We start from the raw sequence: 21748 nt of genomic DNA, 5'->3' as shown, positions 1-21748 counted from the left end.
TATATTATGACCCTATTTATCCCCAGCATCTCCTGGCCTTCTCTATCTCTTCCCTGGCCCTTCCCCATGAGGCCATGGCCCTCTCTCAGGTGCACTATATTATGACCCTATTTATCCCCAGCATCTCCTGGCCTTCTCTATCTCTTCCCTGGCCCTTCCCCATGAGACCATGGCCCTCTCTCAGGCGCACTATATTATGACCCTATTTATCCCCAGCATCTCCTGGCCTTCTCTATCTCTTCCCTGGCCCTTCCCCATGAGGCCATGGCCCTCTCTCAGGCGCGCTATATTATGACCCTATTTATCCCCAGCATCTCCTGGCCTTCTCGATCTCTTCCCTGGCCCTTCCCCATGAGACCATGGCCCTCTCTCAGGTGCGCTATATTATGTCCCTATTTATCCCCTGCATCTCCTGGCCTCCCCTATCTCTTCCCTGGCCCTTCCCCATGAGGCCATGGCCCTCTCTCAGGTGCACTATATTATGTCCCTATGTATCCCCAGCATCTCCTGGCCTCCCCTATCTCTTCCCTGGCCCTTCCCCATGAGGCCATGGCCCTCTCTCAGGTGCACTATATTATGTCCCTATTTATCCCCAGCATCTCCTGGCCTCCCCTATCTCTTCCCTAGCCCTTCCCCATGAGGCCATGGCCCTCTCTCAGGTGCGCTATATTATGTCCCTATTTATCCCCAGCATCTCCTGGCCTCTCCTATCTCTTCCCTGGCCCTCCCCATGAGGCCATGGCCCTCTCTCAGGTGCACTATATTATGTCCCTATTTATCCCCAGCATCTCCTGGCCTCCCCTATCTCTTCCCTGGCCCTTCCCCATGAGGCCATGGCCCTCTCTCAGGTGCACTATATTATATCCCTATTTATCCCCAGCATCTCCTGGCCTCCCCTATCACTTCCCTGGCCCTTCCCCATGAGGCCATGGCCCTCTCTCAGGTGCACTATATTATGTCCCTATGTATCCCCAGCATCTCCTGGCCTCCCCTATCTCTTCCCTGGCCCTTCCCCATGAGACCATGGCCCTCTCTCAGGTGCGCTATATTATGACCCTATGTATCCCCAGCATCTCCTGGCCTCCCCTATCTCTTCCCTGGCCCTTCCCCATGAGGCCATGGCCCTCTCTCAGGTGCACTATATTATGTCCCTATTTATCCCCAGCATCTCCTGGCCTCCCCTATCTCTTCCCTGGCCCTTCCCCATGAGGCCATGGCCCTCTCTCAGGTGCACTATATTATGTCCCTATTTGTCCCCAGCATCTCCTGGCCTCCCCTATCTCTTCCCTGGCCCTTCCCCATGAGGCCATGGCCCTCTCTCAGGTGCACTATATTATGTCCCTATTTGTCCCCAGCATCTCCTGGCCTCCCCTATCTCTTCCCTGGCCCTTCCCCATGAGGCCATGGTCCTCTCTCAGGTGCACTATATTATGTCCCTATTTATCCCTAGCATCTCCTGGCCTCCCCTATCACTTCCCTGGCCCTTCCCCATGAGGCCATGGCCCTCTCTCAGGTGCACTATATTATGTCCCTATGTATCCCCAGCATCTCCTGGCCTCCCCTATCTCTTCCCTGGCCCTTCCCCATGAGGCCGTGGACCTCTCTCAGATGCACTATATTATGTCCCTATTTATCCCCAGCATCTCCTGGCCTTCTTTATCTCTTCCCTGGCCCTTCCCCATGAGACCATGGCCCTCTCTCAGGCGCACTATATTATGACCCTATTTATCCCCAGCATCTCCTGGCCTTCTCTATCTCTTCCCTGGCCCTTCCCCATGAGGCCATGGCCCTCTCTCAGGCGCGCTATATTATGACCCTATTTATCCCCAGCATCTCCTGGCCTTCTCTATCTCTTCCCTGGCCCTTCCCCATGAGACCATGGCCCTCTCTCAGGTGCGCTATATTATGACCCTATTTATCCCCAGCATCTCCTGGCCTTCTCTATCTCTTCCCTGGCCCTTCCCCATGAGGCCATGGCCCTCTCTCAGGCGCGCTATATTATGACCCTATTTATCCCCAGCATCTCCTGGCCTTCTCTATCTCTTCCCTGGCCCTTCCCCATGAGGCCATGGCCCTCTCTCAGGTGCACTATATTATGACCCTATTTATCCCCAGCATCTCCTGGCCTTCTCTATCTCTTCCCTGGCCCTTCCCCATGAGACCATGGCCCTCTCTCAGGCGCACTATATTATGACCCTATTTATCCCCAGCATCTCCTGGCCTTCTCTATCTCTTCCCTGGCCCTTCCCCATGAGGCCATGGCCCTCTCTCAGGCGCGCTATATTATGACCCTATTTATCCCCAGCATCTCCTGGCCTTCTCGATCTCTTCCCTGGCCCTTCCCCATGAGACCATGGCCCTCTCTCAGGTGCGCTATATTATGTCCCTATTTATCCCCTGCATCTCCTGGCCTCCCCTATCTCTTCCCTGGCCCTTCCCCATGAGGCCATGGCCCTCTCTCAGGTGCACTATATTATGTCCCTATGTATCCCCAGCATCTCCTGGCCTCCCCTATCTCTTCCCTGGCCCTTCCCCATGAGGCCATGGCCCTCTCTCAGGTGCACTATATTATGTCCCTATTTATCCCCAGCATCTCCTGGCCTCCCCTATCTCTTCCCTGGCCCTTCCCCATGAGGCCATGGCCCTCTCTCAGGTGCACTATATTATATCCCTATTTATCCCCAGCATCTCCTGGCCTCCCCTATCACTTCCCTGGCCCTTCCCCATGAGGCCATGGCCCTCTCTCAGGTGCACTATATTATGTCCCTATGTATCCCCAGCATCTCCTGGCCTCCCCTATCTCTTCCCTGGCCCTTCCCCATGAGACCATGGCCCTCTCAGGTGCGCTATATTATGTCCCTATTTATCCCCAGCATCTCCTGGCCTCCCCTATCTCTTCCCTGGCCCTTCCCCATGAGGCCATGGCCCTCTCTCAGGTGTGCTATATTATGTCCCTATTTATCCCCAGCATCTCCTGGCCTCCCCTATCTCTTCCCTAGCCCTTCCCCATGAGGCCATGGCCCTCTCTCAGGTGCGCTATATTATGTCCCTATGTATCCCCAGCATCTCCTGGCCTCCCCTATCTCTTCCCTGGCCCTTCCCCATGAGGCCATGGCCCTCTCTCAGGTGCACTATATTATGTCCCTATTTATCCCCAGCATCTCCTGGCCTCCCCTATCTCTTCCCTGGCCCTTCCCCATGAGGCCATGGCCCTCTCTCAGGTGCACTATATTATGTCCCTATTTGTCCCCAGCATCTCCTGGCCTCCCCTATCTCTTCCCTGGCCCTTCCCCATGAGGCCATGGCCCTCTCTCAGGTGCACTATATTATGTCCCTATTTGTCCCCAGCATCTCCTGGCCTCCCCTATCTCTTCCCTGGCCCTTCCCCATGAGGCCATGGTCCTCTCTCAGGTGCACTATATTATGTCCCTATTTATCCCTAGCATCTCCTGGCCTCCCCTATCACTTCCCTGGCCCTTCCCCATGAGGCCATGGTCCTCTCTCAGGTGCACTATATTATGTCCCTATTTATCCCTAGCATCTCCTGGCCTCCCCTATCACTTCCCTGGCCCTTCCCCATGAGGCCATGGCCCTCTCTCAGGTGCACTATATTATGTCCCTATGTATCCCCAGCATCTCCTGGCCTCCCCTATCTCTTCCCTGGCCCTTCCCCATGAGGCCGTGGACCTCTCTCAGATGCACTATATTATGTCCCTATTTATCCCCAGCATCTCCTGGCCTTCTTTATCTCTTCCCTGGCCCTTCCCCATGAGACCATGGCCCTCTCTCAGGCGCACTATATTATGACCCTATTTATCCCCAGCATCTCCTGGCCTTCTCTATCTCTTCCCTGGCCCTTCCCCATGAGGCCATGGCCCTCTCTCAGGCGCGCTATATTATGACCCTATTTATCCCCAGCATCTCCTGGCCTTCTCTATCTCTTCCCTGGCCCTTCCCCATGAGACCATGGCCCTCTCTCAGGTGCGCTATATTATGACCCTATTTATCCCCAGCATCTCCTGGCCTTCTCTATCTCTTCCCTGGCCCTTCCCCATGAGGCCATGGCCCTCTCTCAGGCGCGCTATATTATGACCCTATTTATCCCCAGCATCTCCTGGCCTTCTCTATCTCTTCCCTGGCCCTTCCCCATGAGGCCATGGCCCTCTCTCAGGCGCGCTATATTATGACCCTATTTATCCCCAGCATCTCCTGGCCTTCTCTATCTCTTCCCTGGCCCTTCCCCATGAGGCCATGGCCCTCTCTCAGGTGCACTATATTATGACCCTATTTATCCCCAGCATCTCCTGGCCTTCTCTATCTCTTCCCTGGCCCTTCCCCATGAGACCATGGCCCTCTCTCAGGCGCACTATATTATGACCCTATTTATCCCCAGCATCTCCTGGCCTTCTCTATCTCTTCCCTGGCCCTTCCCCATGAGGCCATGGCCCTCTCTCAGGCGCGCTATATTATGACCCTATTTATCCCCAGCATCTCCTGGCCTTCTCGATCTCTTCCCTGGCCCTTCCCCATGAGACCATGGCCCTCTCTCAGGTGCGCTATATTATGTCCCTATTTATCCCCTGCATCTCCTGGCCTCCCCTATCTCTTCCCTGGCCCTTCCCCATGAGGCCATGGCCCTCTCTCAGGTGCACTATATTATGTCCCTATGTATCCCCAGCATCTCCTGGCCTCCCCTATCTCTTCCCTGGCCCTTCCCCATGAGGCCATGGCCCTCTCTCAGGTGCACTATATTATGTCCCTATTTATCCCCAGCATCTCCTGGCCTCCCCTATCTCTTCCCTAGCCCTTCCCCATGAGGCCATGGCCCTCTCTCAGGTGCGCTATATTATGTCCCTATTTATCCCCAGCATCTCCTGGCCTCTCCTATCTCTTCCCTGGCCCTCCCCATGAGGCCATGGCCCTCTCTCAGGTGCACTATATTATGTCCCTATTTATCCCCAGCATCTCCTGGCCTCCCCTATCTCTTCCCTGGCCCTTCCCCATGAGGCCATGGCCCTCTCTCAGGTGCACTATATTATATCCCTATTTATCCCCAGCATCTCCTGGCCTCCCCTATCACTTCCCTGGCCCTTCCTCATGAGGCCATGGCCCTCTCTCAGGTGCACTATATTATGTCCCTATGTATCCCCAGCATCTCCTGGCCTCCCCTATCTCTTCCCTGGCCCTTCCCCATGAGACCATGGCCCTCTCTCAGGTGCGCTATATTATGTCCCTATTTATCCCCAGCATCTCCTGGCCTCCCCTATCTCTTCCCTGGCCCTTCCCCATGAGGCCATGGCCCTCTCTCAGGTGTGCTATATTATGTCCCTATTTATCCCCAGCATCTCCTGGCCTCCCCTATCTCTTCCCTAGCCCTTCCCCATGAGGCCATGGCCCTCTCTCAGGTGCACTATATTATGTCCCTATTTTAAAAAAATGGGAGGGGGGAGGGCGGTGCCAATGCTCTCTGGCACAAGGCACAAAAAAGTCTAGCTACGGCTCTGGAGAGAACGCACGCACCCGGCCTCTGCGAGAATATGCTAATCAATTCATACGCACGGAGACGGCGGCACAAGATGCCGACGCCCAGCCCCATGTTTCGCCGCCCATCTCTCGACTCACAGCCTGAGTACCCAAGATAGCGTAAACATCGGTAAAATCGAGAACCATCGGACTTATTTTGCATAATAGTGGATGACCAGACCTCGCGCAGGATCTTGGTAGCTTCCTATGTGCACATAGTCTCAGCACTGCGTCTAATGGCTTAATTATGGATGATCCTAAAATGGCGTCCCAATGCACAGGCACGCCTGCGTTCGCCCGACCCCCCCCCCCGTCTCCACCCACAGACTGCACTTCCTGTCAATCAATATCTAAAGGGGTCTGCGTGCATGCTGCATGTAGTCTGCGTACACTTACCGTTCGCACTGGCTAGTTCACTCATGCGCAGTACAAAAAATCGGCCATGTCCGTGCGTTCTCTCCTTTGCGTTGCGTGCTGAGTCAGGCCCAGAGTGATCTCCAGCCTTGTCCTCGTCAACACTCCCACCTGTGCTAATGAGAGGATCACTGACATGTCACCTGTACTGACGAGAGAATCACTAACATGTTACCTGTGCTAACGTGAGAATCACTGACGTTTCACCTGTGCTGACGAGAGAATCACTAACATGTTACCTGTGCTAACGAGAGAATCGCTGATGTTTCACCTGTGCTGACGAGAGAATCACTGACATGTCACCTGTGCTGACGAGAGAATCACTGACATGTCACCTGTGCTAATGAGAGAATCGCTGACATGTCACCTGTGCTAATGAGAGGATCACTGACATGTCACCTGTGCTGACGAGAGAATCACTGACATGTCAACTGTGCTAATGAGAGAATCACTGACATGTCACCTGTGCTAATGAGAGAATCACTGACATGTCACCTGTGCTAATGAGAGAATCACTGACATGTCACCTGTGCTAATGAGAGAATCACTGACATGTCACCTGTGCTGACGAGAGAATCACTGACATGTCACCTGTGCTGACGAGAGAATCACTGACATGTCACCTGTGCTGACGAGAGAATCACTGACATGTCACCTGTGCTGACGAGAGAATCGCTGACATGTCACCTGTGCTGACGAGAGAATCGCTGACATGTCACCTGTGCTAATGAGAGAATCACTGACATGTCACCTGTGCTGACGAGAGAATCGCTGACATGTCACCTGTGCTAATGAGAGAATCACTGACATGTCACCTGTGCTGACGAGAGAATCGCTGACATGTCACCTGTGCTAATGTGAGAATCACTGACATGTCACCTGTGCTGACGAGAGAATCACTGACATGTCACCTGTGCTGGGAAGCAATCGGGAAGCCGACTGCCTAAATACCGGCACCCGGCTTCCCGACTGTCATATCCCGGCAAGGGTGAAATGCCGGACGTCTAGATGTAGACGCCCGCATTTCCCCGATGCTGGGAGACCGGCGCCCGCATCCCGATCGTAGTGATGCCGGGCGCTGCGAGTGGACAGCTGCTGGGGGGGGAGGGTTAGGTTTAGGTCTCCCGGGGGGGGACTTAGGGTTAGGCACCCCCCCGGGAGGGTTAGGCTAGGGGGAGGGAGGGTTAGGGTTAGGCACCCCCCCGGGGGGGACTTGGGGTTAGGCACCCCCCCCGGGGGGGACTTGGGGTTAGGCCCCCCCCCGGGGGGGACTTGGGGTTAGGCAGCGGGGAAGGGGGTGGTTAGGGTTAGGCACTTGGGGGGGAAGTTAGGCTTAGGCACCCCTAAGGAGGGTTAGGGGGGTTAGGTTACTACATACTTACCTATCCACAGTCGTGATTTCCAGCGCTGTCGGGCTTTTGCTGCTTCTAACTCTGCTCTTGTCGGGCTGCCGCTGACGGGAATCGAACCGCTGGCCATGCAGCCGGCGGTATTTCATACCCATTCCCCTGTGCTGATGAGAGAATCACTGACATGTCACCTGTGCTGACGAGAGAATCACTGACATGTCACCTGTGCTGACGAGAGAATCACTGACATGTCACCTGTGCTGACGAGAGAATCACTGACATGTCACCTGTGCTGACGAGAGAATCACTGAGACGATGTCAGCTGGTCCATTTGTGGCAGGGCTGAAATGTAGTGGAAATGTTGTTTTTGGGAGTAAGTTCATTGTCATGACATTCTGGAGTATATGCAAATTACTATCATAAACACTGAAGCAGCAGACTTTGTGACACCCAATACGTGTCATTCTCAGAACTTTTGGCCATGGCTGTAGAACTAATGTGCGAGTGTGTGATATATAACGTGTTGTAATGTGTGAGTGTGTGATGTAACGTATTATAGTGTGTGATGTAACGTATTATAGTGTGTGATGTAACGTATTATAGTGTGTGATATAGCGTATTATAGTGTGTGATGTAACGTATTATAGTGTGTGATATTGTGTATTATAGTGTGCGATATAGCGTATTATAGTGTGTGATATTGCGTATTATAGTGTGTGATATAGCGTATTATAGTGTGTGATATAGCCTATTATAGTGTGTGATATAGCCTATTATAGTGTGTGATATAGCCTATTATAGTGTGTGATATTGCGTATTATAGTGTGTGATATAGCCTATTATAGTGTGTGATATAGCCTATTATAGTGTGTGATATTGCGTATTATAGTGTGTGATATTGCGTATTATAGTGTGTGATATTGCGTATTATAGTGTGTGATATTGCGTATTATAGTGTGTGATATTGCGTATTATAGTGTGTGATATTGCGTATTATAGTGTGTGATATAGCGTATTACAGTGTGTGATATAATGTATCACTCTTGTGTGCAGCATTCAGAGCATCATTGGCATTGGAGTTGGAGCTGGATCTTACGTCCTTGCAAAGTTCGCTGTAAGTAGATGTGAATGTTGGAATATAACAGCTCAGACATGAAGCCGGAGCGTTACCCCCATTGTCACGTATCACAAATCCAGGAAGAGGGTAAAAGCCGCAAACAATGTAAATAAGTTTCTAGCTTTTTCTATATATTTACTATGTAAATGTCCGGCTTTTATATATATATATATATATATATATATATATATATATATTATTTTTTATTTATTTTACTATAGTAATTTACGGCCTTTTCTATATCTTTACTATGGTAATTTACGCCCTTTTCTATATACTATGGTAATTTACGGCTTTTTCTATATCTTTACTATAGTAATTTACGGCCTTTTCTATATCTTTACTATGGTAATTTACGCCCTTTTCTATATACTATGGTAATTTACGCCCTTTTCTATATACTATGGTAATTTACGGCTTTTTCAATACACTTTACATTGTTTCTGACTTTTTAATGCATTTACAATGTTTCCGGCTTTTACCCACACCCACAAATTAACACCATGATGTCAGAAGAATTGCGTAGAGAGATTTGGGGTATGGCGTATGTGAAGCACCCACATTGGTCATTTCACTGCCCCAGACGCATATAGCTCTCAGATCAGTCCTGAAATAGGGCTCAGATCCGCACCGACCTCTCTGTCAGGGTGACGTGTCCCTACTAAGCTGAGAAGTGTTTAAGCTGTGACTGAGACAGGTAGTGGTGCGTCACCCTGACACTAGGCCAGCCCTATAATCCTCTCACAGGGCTTCTGCGTGTGTGACTGAGACAGGTAGTGGTGCGTCACCCTGACACTAGGCCAGCCCTATAATCCTCTCACGGGGTTACCGCGTGTGTGACTGAGACAGGTAGTGGTGCGTCACCCTGACACTAGGCCAGCACTATAATCCTCTCACAGGGCTACCGCGTGTGTGACTGAGACAGGTAGTGGTGCGTCACCCTGACACTAGACCAGCCCTATAATCCTCTCACAGGGCTACCGCGTGTGTGACTGAGACAGGTAGTGGTGCGTCACCCTGACACTAGGCCAGCCCTATAATCCTCTCACAGGGCTACCGCGTGTGTGACTGAGACAGGTAGTGGTGCGTCACCCTGACACTAGACCAGCCCTATAATCCTCTCACAGGGCTACCGCGTGTGTGACTGAGACAGGTAATGGTGCGTCACCCTGACACTAGGCCAGCCCTATAATCCTCTCACAGGGCTACCGCGTGTGTGACTGAGACAGGTAGTGGTGCGTCACCCTGACACTAGACCAGCCCTATAATCCTCTCACAGGGCTACCGCGTGTGTGACTGAGACAGGTAGTGGTGCGTCACCCTGACACTAGACCAGCCCTATAATCCTCTCACAGGGCTACCGCGTGTGTGACTGAGACAGGTAGTGGTGAGTCACCCTGACACTAGGCCAGCCCTATAATCCGCTCACAGGGCTACCGCATGTGTGACTGAGACAGGTAGTGGTGCGTCACCCTGACACTAGGCCAACCCCGCAATCCGCTCACAGGGCTGTAGACACCGCATATAGAGTGCAGAGACACTGGCGAGACGGCGCATATAGAGTGCAGAGACACTGGCGAGACGGCGCATATAGAGTGCAGAGACACTGGCGAGACGGCGCATATAGAGTGCAGAGACACTGGCGAGACGGCGCATATAGAGTGCAGAGACACTGGCGAGACGGCGCATATAGAGTGCAGAGACACTGGCGAGACGGCGCATATAGAGTGCAGAGACACTGGCGAGACGGCGCATATAGAGTGCAGAGACACTGGCGAGACGGCGCATATAGAGTGCAGAGACACTGGCGAGACGGCGCATATAGAGTGCAGAGACACTGGCGAGACGGCGCATATAGAGTGCAGAGACACTGGCGAGACGGCGCATATAGAGTGCAGAGACACTGGCGAGACGGCGCATATAGAGTGCAGAGACACTGGCGAGACGGCGCATATAGAGTGCAGAGACACTGGCGAGACGGCGCATATAGAGTGCAGAGACACTGGCGAGACGGCGCATATAGAGTGCAGAGACACTGGCGAGACGGCGCATATAGAGTGCAGAGACACTGGCGAGACCTCCATGGTTATTTAAACTTTCTCTGCCCACAGCTGATTTTCCCAGAGCTGGTGGAAGGTTTGGTCCTGGTAAACATTGATCCCAATGGGAAGGGCTGGATCGACTGGGCGGCTTCCAAGGTAAGGCAGACGCTTACTGTGTTTATAATCCGCTGCATCGCCGCCATCTTCTGGTGACCCCAGAGAGTTGTGTTCTCTGATACCTGCCCCTATCCTTTTATATATATATATATATATATATATATATATATATAAATCACTGTTTCTACTTCAGGGTCCATAGGGTATCCACAGGATACCTTGGGGGGGTATAGGTGTGACGTCAGTCGCAGGGCACCAAAGAGTTAAGCTTTCAGCCTCCCAGGATGCACCTGTTGGAGTGGGGGCTAGAAGAGCCCCTGAAGCTTATTCTTCATGCAGCTGTGGCTGCACATCTGGATGTACAGCATGGACAGTCAGTCCTGACGTCCATGCTGTCTTCCCTACACCCCGCCGGTACCAGAACGCCGGTACTGATCCGGGGATGCTGGTGGGCGTCTGGGGTCACAGCTAGCGGTGACCCCAGATGCTCCGGACCATGGCCGGATTCAAGGGGGACAGAGGTAAGCAGCGGGGTCCCGCGGTGGGTCCCCGCTGATCACATGGTCCTAAGTCCCCAGGCAGGGGGCTCCCTGGGGACTGGCTGCAGCGTGGAGCCAGGCGACCAACCTGCGCTTCCACTACCCCCTGGGACAGCGGACCGCAGCAGAGCGGTAGCGCTGCGGCGTCCCAGGGGTTAAATGCATGCCAGGGGAGCGCGCCTTCCCTGTCTCACAGCCGGCGCCTCCCCCGCTGCACACAGCCCTCTCTGCATGCTGCCGACTGGTCCTGTGGCAGCGCTCCTCCCCCAGGCCAGCCTCCTCTCTGCTCCTCGGCGGCCATCTTCTCCAGAACGCATGGTGAACGCTGCTGGAAGCGCTGGACGGAAGCATCGTGGTCTGGGTCCCCCCGCATACCTCTCCTCCGCTGTGGTCAGGTCTGTGTATGCAGCGCTGTGTCCTACCAGGCCCTGTGTCTGTGTAGTTGAGTGATCAGCGCTGTTAGTGCAGGAATTGTTATTTTTCTGCATTGTATGTGACTGTGCTAGCGCTGCTGCCTGTAATCTTTTCTTCTCTAAACTGTCAGCTTTATTACTGTCCCTGTTCTTTCTGCTAAAGCCCTTGCGGTGCGGTGCTGCAGGGTGGTCTCTCGCCTATTTAATACTTAATTGGTGAGAGAGGTCACATACGTGGTGCCATCATGTCTGAAAGTGATTTTCCCCTCCGGCTACAGTGTACCACGTGCAAAGTACCGTTAGCGGAGGGGGAGGGTAGCGCGGAGGGCCTTTGCCGGCAGTGTTTGTCCATGGCGCGGCCTATTACGGTTACAGCACCGGTACAGGAGCCGCCCTGGGCTTGTTTCGCTCAGGCGTTAACAGCTTTAGTGGGCCAGTTAGCTCCGCAGCCCGCGTTTACTCCGATGGGTTTGTCCCAGCAGTCTGTGGTGTCGTCACCCATGCAGGGGTTCCCACGACAATTGGTGGTACCCCACAGTCTCCCTATTTCCCCGCTCCCGGGTTCTCAGGAGCCAGCGTGGGTTAACTCCCTGACGAGTTCTGTACAGCACTTGTCGGATGTGTTGCAAGGGGAGTCTGTGATGCGGTCTCATAAAAGGCCGGTGGCGTCTCTGTCCGCTCCTTATGAGGATGACGAAGGGACGTCTGATGATGGGGAGATTCTAGATCCTTACGATCAGGAACCTCTCCATACTAAGGACGCTGATGCTAAGTCCAAAGTATATATTCCTGGACTTATTCGGGCGGTCCGCACAGCCTTGGTGATTGAGGACGAAGTTCCCCCAGCGGCTAAATCTAAGTATGCCTTTTTCAAAGATGTGAAGGGCGATGCCACAGTCTTTCCTCTTTCGGGTCAGTTGGTGGACCATTTAGAGGAGGCGTGGAAACAACCTGGCAAAAGATACCAGCCGCAGAGACGCCTGGCGGTGGCTTATCCGTTCGCGGATAATTATTTTGCGAAGTGGGAATCCCCTCCACAGGTGGATTCTCACGTGACCAGTCTTGTCCGTAGTGCCACATTGCCGATGCCATCCATGTCCTCCCTTAAGGATGCTACGGACCGCAAGGTAGAAATCTGCCTGAAGTCCGCTTATTCCCTTGCTGGGGGGGCAGCACGGCCGGCTATGGCCATTTGCTGGGTTGCCAGAGCGATGGAGCGCTGGGCGGATTCATTAGAGGCTTCTTTTGAATCCGACTGTCCGGCCGATCAGGCGGAGTTGATTGGCAATCTCCGTGATTCGGCCACCTACATCAACGAGGCGGCTCTAGACATTAGTACTCTGGTGTCTAGAATTTCTTCAGCAGCGGTAGCTGCTCGTCGCACCTTGTGGCTGCGATCCTGGAAGGCGGACGCAGATTCCAAGAAAGGTCTGGAAGCGTTGCCGTTTACCGGAGAAGTTCTCTTCGGTCCGGATCTGGATAAGATTGTGGCCACGCTGGCGGCAGCCAAATCTGCCTGTCTCCCGTCGGCCGCTGCTCCTTCTGGTTCGGGACCATCGTCCTTTCGGTCATCTAGGGCCCAGGGCAGGCCCAAACCACAGTCGTTTCCTCGACAGGCTGGCCCTAAGAAATCGGTCAAGCCCCGGAAGCAGGCATGGAGTACCAGACGTCCGGCCCCCAAGCCAGATGGCAAGCCTGCGGCCTGACGGTCCGGGCCTCCCTTTGGGGGATCCCAGGGTGGGAGGCCGCCTGCTACAGTTCGCCCAGTGTTGGTCGACCACTACGACAGACACTTGGGTTCTGGAGGTGGTTTCCCACGGATACGCCCTCTCCTTCCGGCACAGACCCCCGGCTCGCTTCTTCACCACGGGTCTCCCATCAGACCGGAACAAGGCTACGGAGCTGCGGAAGGTATTGCACACTATGCTCCAGGCTGGAGTTATAGTGGCGGTTCCATTCTCCCAGAGGGGCCAGGGTTTCTATTCAAATCTATTTTTGGTACAGAAACCCAATGGGTCATATCGTCCGATTCTCAACCTCAAAGCACTCAACAAGTCTTTGCGGGTCCCGAAGTTTCGGATGGAGACCCTACGGTCCATCATTCTGGCGCTGGAACCTGGGGACTACTTGGTGTCATTGGACATACAGGACGCTTACCTGCATGTCCCTATTCTTTGGCGCCATCAACAGTTCCTCAGGTTTGCAATCAGCAGCGACCACTTCCAGTTTCGGGCGTTACCTTTTGGCCTGGCAACAGCACCACGTGTTTTCACCAAGGTGATGGCGGTCATGGCGGCTTCTCTGCGGCTGCAGGGAGTCCGCATGTTGCCGTATTTGGACGACCTGTTATTGGTGGCAGGATCTCCAGAGCTCCTGTTACGCCACTTGGACCTGACCATTGCACTGCTGCAACGGCACGGCTGGCTAATCAACTGGCAGAAGTCCACTCTAATCCCGTCTCGGAGGATTCTGCATCTTGGAGCCTTATTGGACTCGGGACAGCAAAGGATCTTCGTGACGGAGGACAAGATCTCTGCTTTACAGTCAAGGGTGCGCAGTTGTCTGCACAGCCGCCAGGTGTCCTTATACTCGGCGATGAGGTTACTGGGCTCCATGGTGTCGGTGTTCGACATGGTGGAATACGCCCAGTTTCACTCCAGACCTCTGCAGCACCTGATCCTGTCCAAGTGGAACGGGCTGACTCAGTCTCTGAAGTCCCAGACGATTGTGCTCACCCAGGAGGTTCGCCTGTCCCTTACGTGGTGGTTACAGACGACCCACCTCAACAAGGGACGTCCGTTCTGGGTTCCAAATTGGGTCCTGTTGACAACGGACGCCAGTCTTCGGGGCTGGGGAGCAGTTTCGGGTCCACACTTGTTCCAGGGCAGGTGGACGCCGACAGAAGCGGAGCTTCCAATAAATATCTTGGAACTCCGTGCGGTCTTCAATGCTCTCCAGCAGGCACAGCGGTTTCTCCAGGGTCGCCCGGTGCAGGTCCAGTCGGACAACGCTACCACCGTGGCCTACATAAACAGGCAAGGAGGAACTCGCAGTCGGGCGGCTCTCGTAGAGGTCTCTCGGATCCTGGTTTGGGCGGAGCGCAATCTTCCGGCCATATCAGCGGTCTTCATCCCGGGAGTGCTCAATTGGGAGGCGGACTTTCTAAGTCGCCAGGACGTTCATCCGGGGGAATGGTCCCTGCACCCGGACGTTTTTCAACTACTGGTGGACAGGTGGGGTCTTCCAGAAATCGACCTCATGGCGTCCCGGCACAACAACAAGTTGCCGGTGTACGGGTCTCGCACAAGAGACGAAGGGGCGTCTCTGGTGGATGCTCTGTCCGTCCGGTGGACGTTCCGGTTCGCATACCTGTTCCCTCCGGTCTCCCTTCTTCCACGGGTAATCCGGAAATTCAAACAGGAAGGAGGGACGCTCCTGTTGATAGCTCCCGCGTGGCCCAGACGGCACTGGTTCTCAGACCTTCAGGGTCTGTCCGTGGACATTCCTCTGCGGTTGCCGCTACGACCGGACCTTCTGTCTCAGGGTCCTTGCCTTCACCCGGACCTGACTCGGCTGTCTTTGACGGCGTGGCTGTTGAGACGGCCATGCTGAGGTCCCGGGGGTTTTCCAGCTCTGTGGTGCGTACCATGTTACGAGCTCGGAAACCGTCTTCCGCGAGGATATACCATCGCGTGTGGCATACGTTCTTCCAGTGGTGTCGACCGAGAGGTTATGCACCGCGGGAGTTTCGTCTGTCTCGGATTCTCGCCTTCCTGCAAGCGGGACTAGATCATGGGCTTCGCCTTGCTTCTTTGAAGGTACAGGTTTCGGCCCTATCTGTCTGGTTTCACCGTAGGATTGCTACAATCCCGGATGTGCGCACCTTTATGCAGGGTGTTCTCCGCATTCAGCCGCCCTTTGTTCCACCTGTGGCGCCTTGGGATTTGGCTGTGGTCCTGAGGGCTCTCCAAGGACCGCCGTTTGAACCACTGGGCTCAGTGGATCTTAAATGGCTAACAGCTAAGACTGTTTTCCTTCTGGCCATTGCTTCGGCCAGACGTGTTTCTGAGTTAGGGGCTCTTTCTTGTAGACCCCCTTTCTTGGTTTTTTATGGGAACAGGGCAGTGCTCCGCACTCGGCCCGAGTTTCTTCCCAAAGTTATTTCCCAGTTTCATATTAACGAGGAAATAGTTGTTCCGGCCTTTAACTCACCGGGTCTTTCCGTGGGTGAGGCCTCTTTGGATGTTGTGCGGGCCTTAAGGACTTATGTTGACCGCACTTCTTCGTTTAGGAAGTCGGACGCTTTGTTTGTCCTCTTTGGCTTCCGTAAAAAGGGTTGGCCTGCTTCAAAGCAAACTTTGGCAGCCTGGATCCGTATGGCTATTTCTGAAGCTTATCTTCATGAAGGCCTACCGGTCCCTCCTTCTCTGAAGGCTCATTCCACTAGGTCTGTGGGTCCTTCGTGGGCAGCTCGACGTGGTGCCTCGGCAGTTCAGATCTGCAAGGCTGCTACGTGGTCTTCTGTCCATACCTTCGTGAGGTATTACAGGTTTGACACCTTCGCCTCTCAGGATGCTTCCTTCGGGCGGCGGATTCTCCTTTCTGCACAGGAGCGTCCCCACCCTTAAAGGATACTGCTTTGGGACATCCCCAAGGTATCCTGTGGATACCCTATGGACCCTGAAGTAGAAAATATGAGATATGGTAAGAACTTACCCTTGTTATCTCTATTTCTACGAAGTCCATAGGGTTCCACAGGACTCCCGCCCTGTCGCACCTGTGCTGCAGATGGGCTTTGCTCTGGTCACCGGTTTTCCGTCTCCCTCTGGTGAGAATGTGATTCTTGTATGTGTCCAGATCTTTGTTCTCTCTCTTCCTTCTCCTCCTCCGGCCTATGGCTTGGTAACTAACTGAGGTGCCTTGGCCCGGGGGCGGGGTATAGGAGGGAGACCTAGTGCATCCTGGGAGGCTGAAAGCTTAACTCTTTGGTGCCCTGCGACTGACGTCACACCTATACCCCCCCAAGGTATCCTGTGGAACCCTATGGACTTCGTAGAAATAGAGATAACAAGGGTAAGTTCTTACCATATCTCATATTATTTCTCTTTATTCAGCTGTCCGGACTGACCAGTTCCCTCCCTGACACAGTATTGTCTCATCTCTTCAGTCAGGTATTAATACTCAGCCTCACCGTTACATTGTATGGGGAATAATGTATTTGTAACAGTAACAACACTACGTGGTATCAATAAGATGTATTCTACTAGTAACAATACTGCCATGTAGTAGTAATCAATGTCTTCTACTATTACCAATACTGCCATGTAGTAGTAATCAATATGTCTTCTACTAGTAACAATACTGCCATGTAGTAGTAATCAATATGTCTTCTACTAGTAACAATACTGCCATATAGTAGTAATCAATATGTCTTCTACTAGTAACAATACTGCCATATAGTAGTAATCAATGTCTTCTACTAGTAACAATACTGCCATATAGTAGTAATCAATGTCTTCTACTAGTAACAATACTGCCATATAGTAGTAATCAATATGTCTTCTACTAGTAACAATACTGCCATATAGTAGTAATCAATATGTCTTCTACTAGTAACAATACTGCCATATAGTAGTAATCAATATCTTCTACTAGTAACAATACTGCCATATAGTAGTAATCAATAGGTCTTCTACTAGTAACAATACTGCCATATAGTAGTAGTAATCAATATGTCTTCTACTAGTAACAATACTGCCATATAGTAGTAGTAATCAATATGTCTTCTACTAGTAACAATACTGCCATATAGTAGTAGTAATCAATAGGTCTTCTACTAGTAACAATACTGCCATGTAGTAGTAATCAATATGTCTTCTACTAGTAACAATACTGCCATATAGTAGTAGTAATCAATAGGTCTTCTACTAGTAACAATACTGCCATGTAGTAGTAATCAATAGGTCTTCTACTAGTAACAATACTGCCATGTAGTAGTAATCAATATGTCTTCTACTAGTAACAATACTGCCATATAGTAGTAATCAATAGGTCTTCTACTAGTAACAATACTGCCATGTAGTAGTAATCAATGTCTTCTACTAGTAACAATACTGCCATGTAGTAGTAATCAATAAGATGTATTCTACTAGTAACAATACTGCCATGTAGTAGTAATCAATGTCTTCTACTATTACCAATACTGCCATGTAGTAGTAGTAATCAATATGTCTTCTACTAGTAACAATACTGCCATGTAGTAGTAATCAATATGTCTTCTACTAGTAACAATACTGCCATATAGTAGTAATCAATATGTCTTCTACTAGTAACAATACTGCCATATAGTAGTAATCAATGTCTTCTACTAGTAACAATACTGCCATATAGTAGTAATCAATGTCTTCTACTAGTAACAATACTGCCATATAGTAGTAATCAATATGTCTTCTACTAGTAACAATACTGCCATATAGTAGTAATCAATATGTCTTCTACTAGTAACAATACTGCCATATAGTAGTAATCAATGTCTTCTACTAGTAACAATACTGCCATATAGTAGTAATCAATGTCTTCTACTAGTAACAATACTGCCATATAGTAGTAATCAATATGTCTTCTACTAGTAACACTACTGCCATATAGTAGTAATCAATAGGTCTTCTACTAGTAACACTACTGCCATATAGTAGTAATCAATATGTCTTCTACTAGTAACAATACTGCCATATAGTAGTAATCAATATGTCTTCTACTAGTAACAATACTGCCATATAGTAGTAGTAATCAATATGTCTTCTACTAGTAACAATACTGCCATATAGTAGTAGTAATCAATATGTCTTCTACTAGTAACAATACTGCCATGTAGTAGTAATCAATGTCTTCTACTATTACCAATACTGCCATATAGTAGTAGTAATCAATGTCTTCTACTAGTAACAATACTGCCATATAGTAGTAATCAATATGTCTTCTACTAGTAACAATACTGCCATATAGTAGTAATCAATGTCTTCTACTAGTAACAATACTGCCATATAGTAGTAATCAATGTCTTCTACTAGTAACAATACTGCCATATAGTAGTAATCAATATGTCTTCTACTAGTAACACTACTGCCATATAGTAGTAATCAATAGGTCTTCTACTAGTAACACTACTGCCATATAGTAGTAATCAATATGTCTTCTACTAGTAACAATACTGCCATATAGTAGTAATCAATATGTCTTCTACTAGTAACAATACTGCCATATAGTAGTAATCAATGTCTTCTACTAGTAACAATACTGCCATATAGTAGTAATCAATATGTCTTCTACTAGTAACAATACTGCCATATAGTAGTAGTAATCAATATGTCTTCTACTAGTAACAATACTGCCATATAGTAGTAATCAATATGTCTTCTACTAGTAACAATACTGCCATATAGTAGTAATCAATATGTCTTCTACTAGTAACAATACTGCCATATAGTAGTAGTAATCAATAGGTCTTCTACTAGTAACAATACTGCCATGTAGTAGTAATCAATATGTCTTCTACTAGTAACAATACTGCCATATAGTAGTAGTAATCAATAGGTCTTCTACTAGTAACAATACTGCCATGTAGTAGTAATCAATGTCTTCTACTAGTAACAATACTGCCATGTAGTAGTAATCAATATGTCTTCTACTAGTAACAATACTGCCATATAGTAGTAATCAATAGGTCTTCTACTAGTAACAATACTGCCATATAGTAGTAATCAATGTCTTCTACTAGTAACAATACTGCCATATAGTAGTAATCAATATGTCTTCTACTAGTAACAATACTGCCATATAGTAGTAATCAATATGTCTTCTACTAGTAACAATACTGCCATATAGTAGTAATCAATAGGTCTTCTACTAGTAACAATACTGCCATATAGTAGTAATCAATATGTCTTCTACTAGTAACAATACTGCCATATAGTAGTAATCAATATGTCTTCTACTAGTAACAATACTGCCATATAGTAGTAATCAATGTCTTCTACTAGTAACAATACTGCCATATAGTAGTAATCAATATGTCTTCTACTAGTAACACTACTGCCATATAGTAGTAATCAATATGTCTTCTACTAGTAACACTACTGCCATATAGTAGTAATCAATGTCTTCTACTAGTAACAATACTGCCATATAGTAGTAATCAATATGTCTTCTACTAGTAACACTACTGCCATATAGTAGTAATCAATATGTCTTCTGCTAGTAACAATACTGCCATATAGTAGTAATCATTGTCTTCTACTAGTAACAATACTGCCATATAGTAGTAATCAATGTCTTCTACTAGTAACAATACTGCCATATAGTAGTAATCAATGTCTTCTACTAGTAACACTACTGCCATATAGTAGTAATCAATATGTCTTCTACTAGTAACAATACTGCCATATAGTAGTATCAATATGTCTTCTACTAGTAACAATACCACCATGTAGTAGAATCAATATGGCTGCTCTACTAGGAATAATGCCACCATGTAGTAGTATCAATATGGCTGCTCTACTAGTAATAATACCACCATGTAGTAGAATCAATATGGCTGCTCTACTAGTAATAATGCCACCATGTAGTAGTATCAATATGTCTTCTACTAGTAATAATACTGCCATATAGTAGTATCAATATGTCTTCTACTAGTAACAATACCACCATGTAGTAGAATCAATATGGCTGCTCTACTAGTAATAATACCACCTTGTAGTAGTATCAATATGGCTGCTCTACTAGGAATAATGCCACCATGTAGTAGTATCAATATGGCTGCTCTACTAGTAATAATACCACCATGTAGTAGAATCAATATGGCTGCTCTACTAGTAATAATGCCACCATGTAGTAGTATCAATATGGCTGCTTCTACTAGTAATAATGCCACCATGTAGTAGTATCAATATGGCTGCTCTACTAGTAATAATGCCACCATTTAGTAGTATCAATATGGCTGCTTCTACTAGTAATAATTCCACCTTGTAGTAGTATCAATATGGCTGCTCTACTAGTAATAATGACACCATGTAGTAGTATCAATATGGCTGCTCTACTAGTAATAATACCACCATGTAGTAGTATCAGTATGGCTGCTCTACTAGTAATAATGCCACCATGTAGTAGTATCAATATGGCTGCTCTACTAGTAATAATGCCACCATGTAGTATCAATATGGCTGCTCTACTAGTAATAATGCCACCATGTAGTAGTATCAATATGGCTGCTCTACTAGGAATAATGCCACCATGTAGTAGTATCAATATGGCTGCTCTACTAGGAATAATACCACCATGTAGTAGAATCAATATGGCTGCTCTACTAGGAATAATGCCACCATGTAGTAGTATCAATATGTCTTCTACTAGTAACAATACTGCCATATAGTAGTATCAATATGTCTTCTACTAGTAACAATACCACCATGTAGTAGAATCAATATGGCTGCTCTACTAGGAATAATGCCACCATGTAGTAGTATCAATATGGCTGCTCTACTAGTAATAATACCACCATGTAGTAGAATCAATATGGCTGCTCTACTAGTAATAATGCCACCATGTAGTAGTATCAATATGTCTTCTACTAGTAATAATACTGCCATATAGTAGTATCAATATGTCTTCTACTAGTAATAATGCCACCATGTAGTAGAATCAATATGGCTGCTCTACTAGGAATAATGCCACCATGTAGTAGTATCAATATGGCTGCTCTACTAGTAATAATACCACCATGTAGTAGAATCAATATGGCTGCTCTACTAGTAATAATGCCACCATGTAGTAGTATCAATATTGCTGCTCTACTAGTAATAATGCCACCTTGTAGTAGTATCAATATGGCTGCTTCTACTAGTAATAATGCCACCATGTAGTAGTATCAATATGGCTGCTTCTACTAGTAATAATACCACCTTGTAGTAGTATCAATATGGCTGCTCTACTAGTAATAATGCCACCTTGTAGTAGTATCAATATGGCTGCTCTACTAGTAATAATGCCACCATGTAGTATCAATATGGCTGCTCTACTAGTAATAATACCACCATGTAGTAGTATCAATATGGCTGCTCTACTAGTAATAATACCACCTTGTAGTAGTATCAATATGGCTGCTCTACTAGTAATAATGCCACCATGTAGTATCAATATGGCTGCTCTAGTAGTAATAATACCACCATGTAGTAGTATC

At 48.8% G+C, this 21748-nt stretch overlaps 1 protein-coding gene across 1 annotated transcript in view; it reads left to right on the top strand.

Annotated features, from left to right (window-relative positions):
- Positions 1 to 16727, top strand: part of LOC148477067 (protein NDRG4-like) — an 84556-nt gene extending 67829 nt beyond the window's left edge. Inside the window, exons 5-7 of the mRNA XM_088457288.1 lie at positions 8340 to 8400; positions 10515 to 10601; positions 16629 to 16727. Coding sequence (XP_088313414.1) covers positions 8340 to 8400; positions 10515 to 10601; positions 16629 to 16727 — 247 coding nt within the window. The remainder of the gene's footprint in view (positions 1 to 8339; positions 8401 to 10514; positions 10602 to 16628) is intronic.
- Positions 16728 to 21748: the final 5021 nt, after the last annotated feature.

This window comes from Taudactylus pleione, unplaced genomic scaffold, assembly GCF_031769625.1.
Source record: "Taudactylus pleione unplaced genomic scaffold, aTauple2 ptg000753l, whole genome shotgun sequence".
NCBI lineage: Eukaryota > Metazoa > Chordata > Amphibia > Anura > Myobatrachidae > Taudactylus > Taudactylus pleione.
The sequence above is the reverse complement of the archived record's forward strand: the minus strand, read 5'-3'. Positions and strand labels throughout refer to the sequence as shown.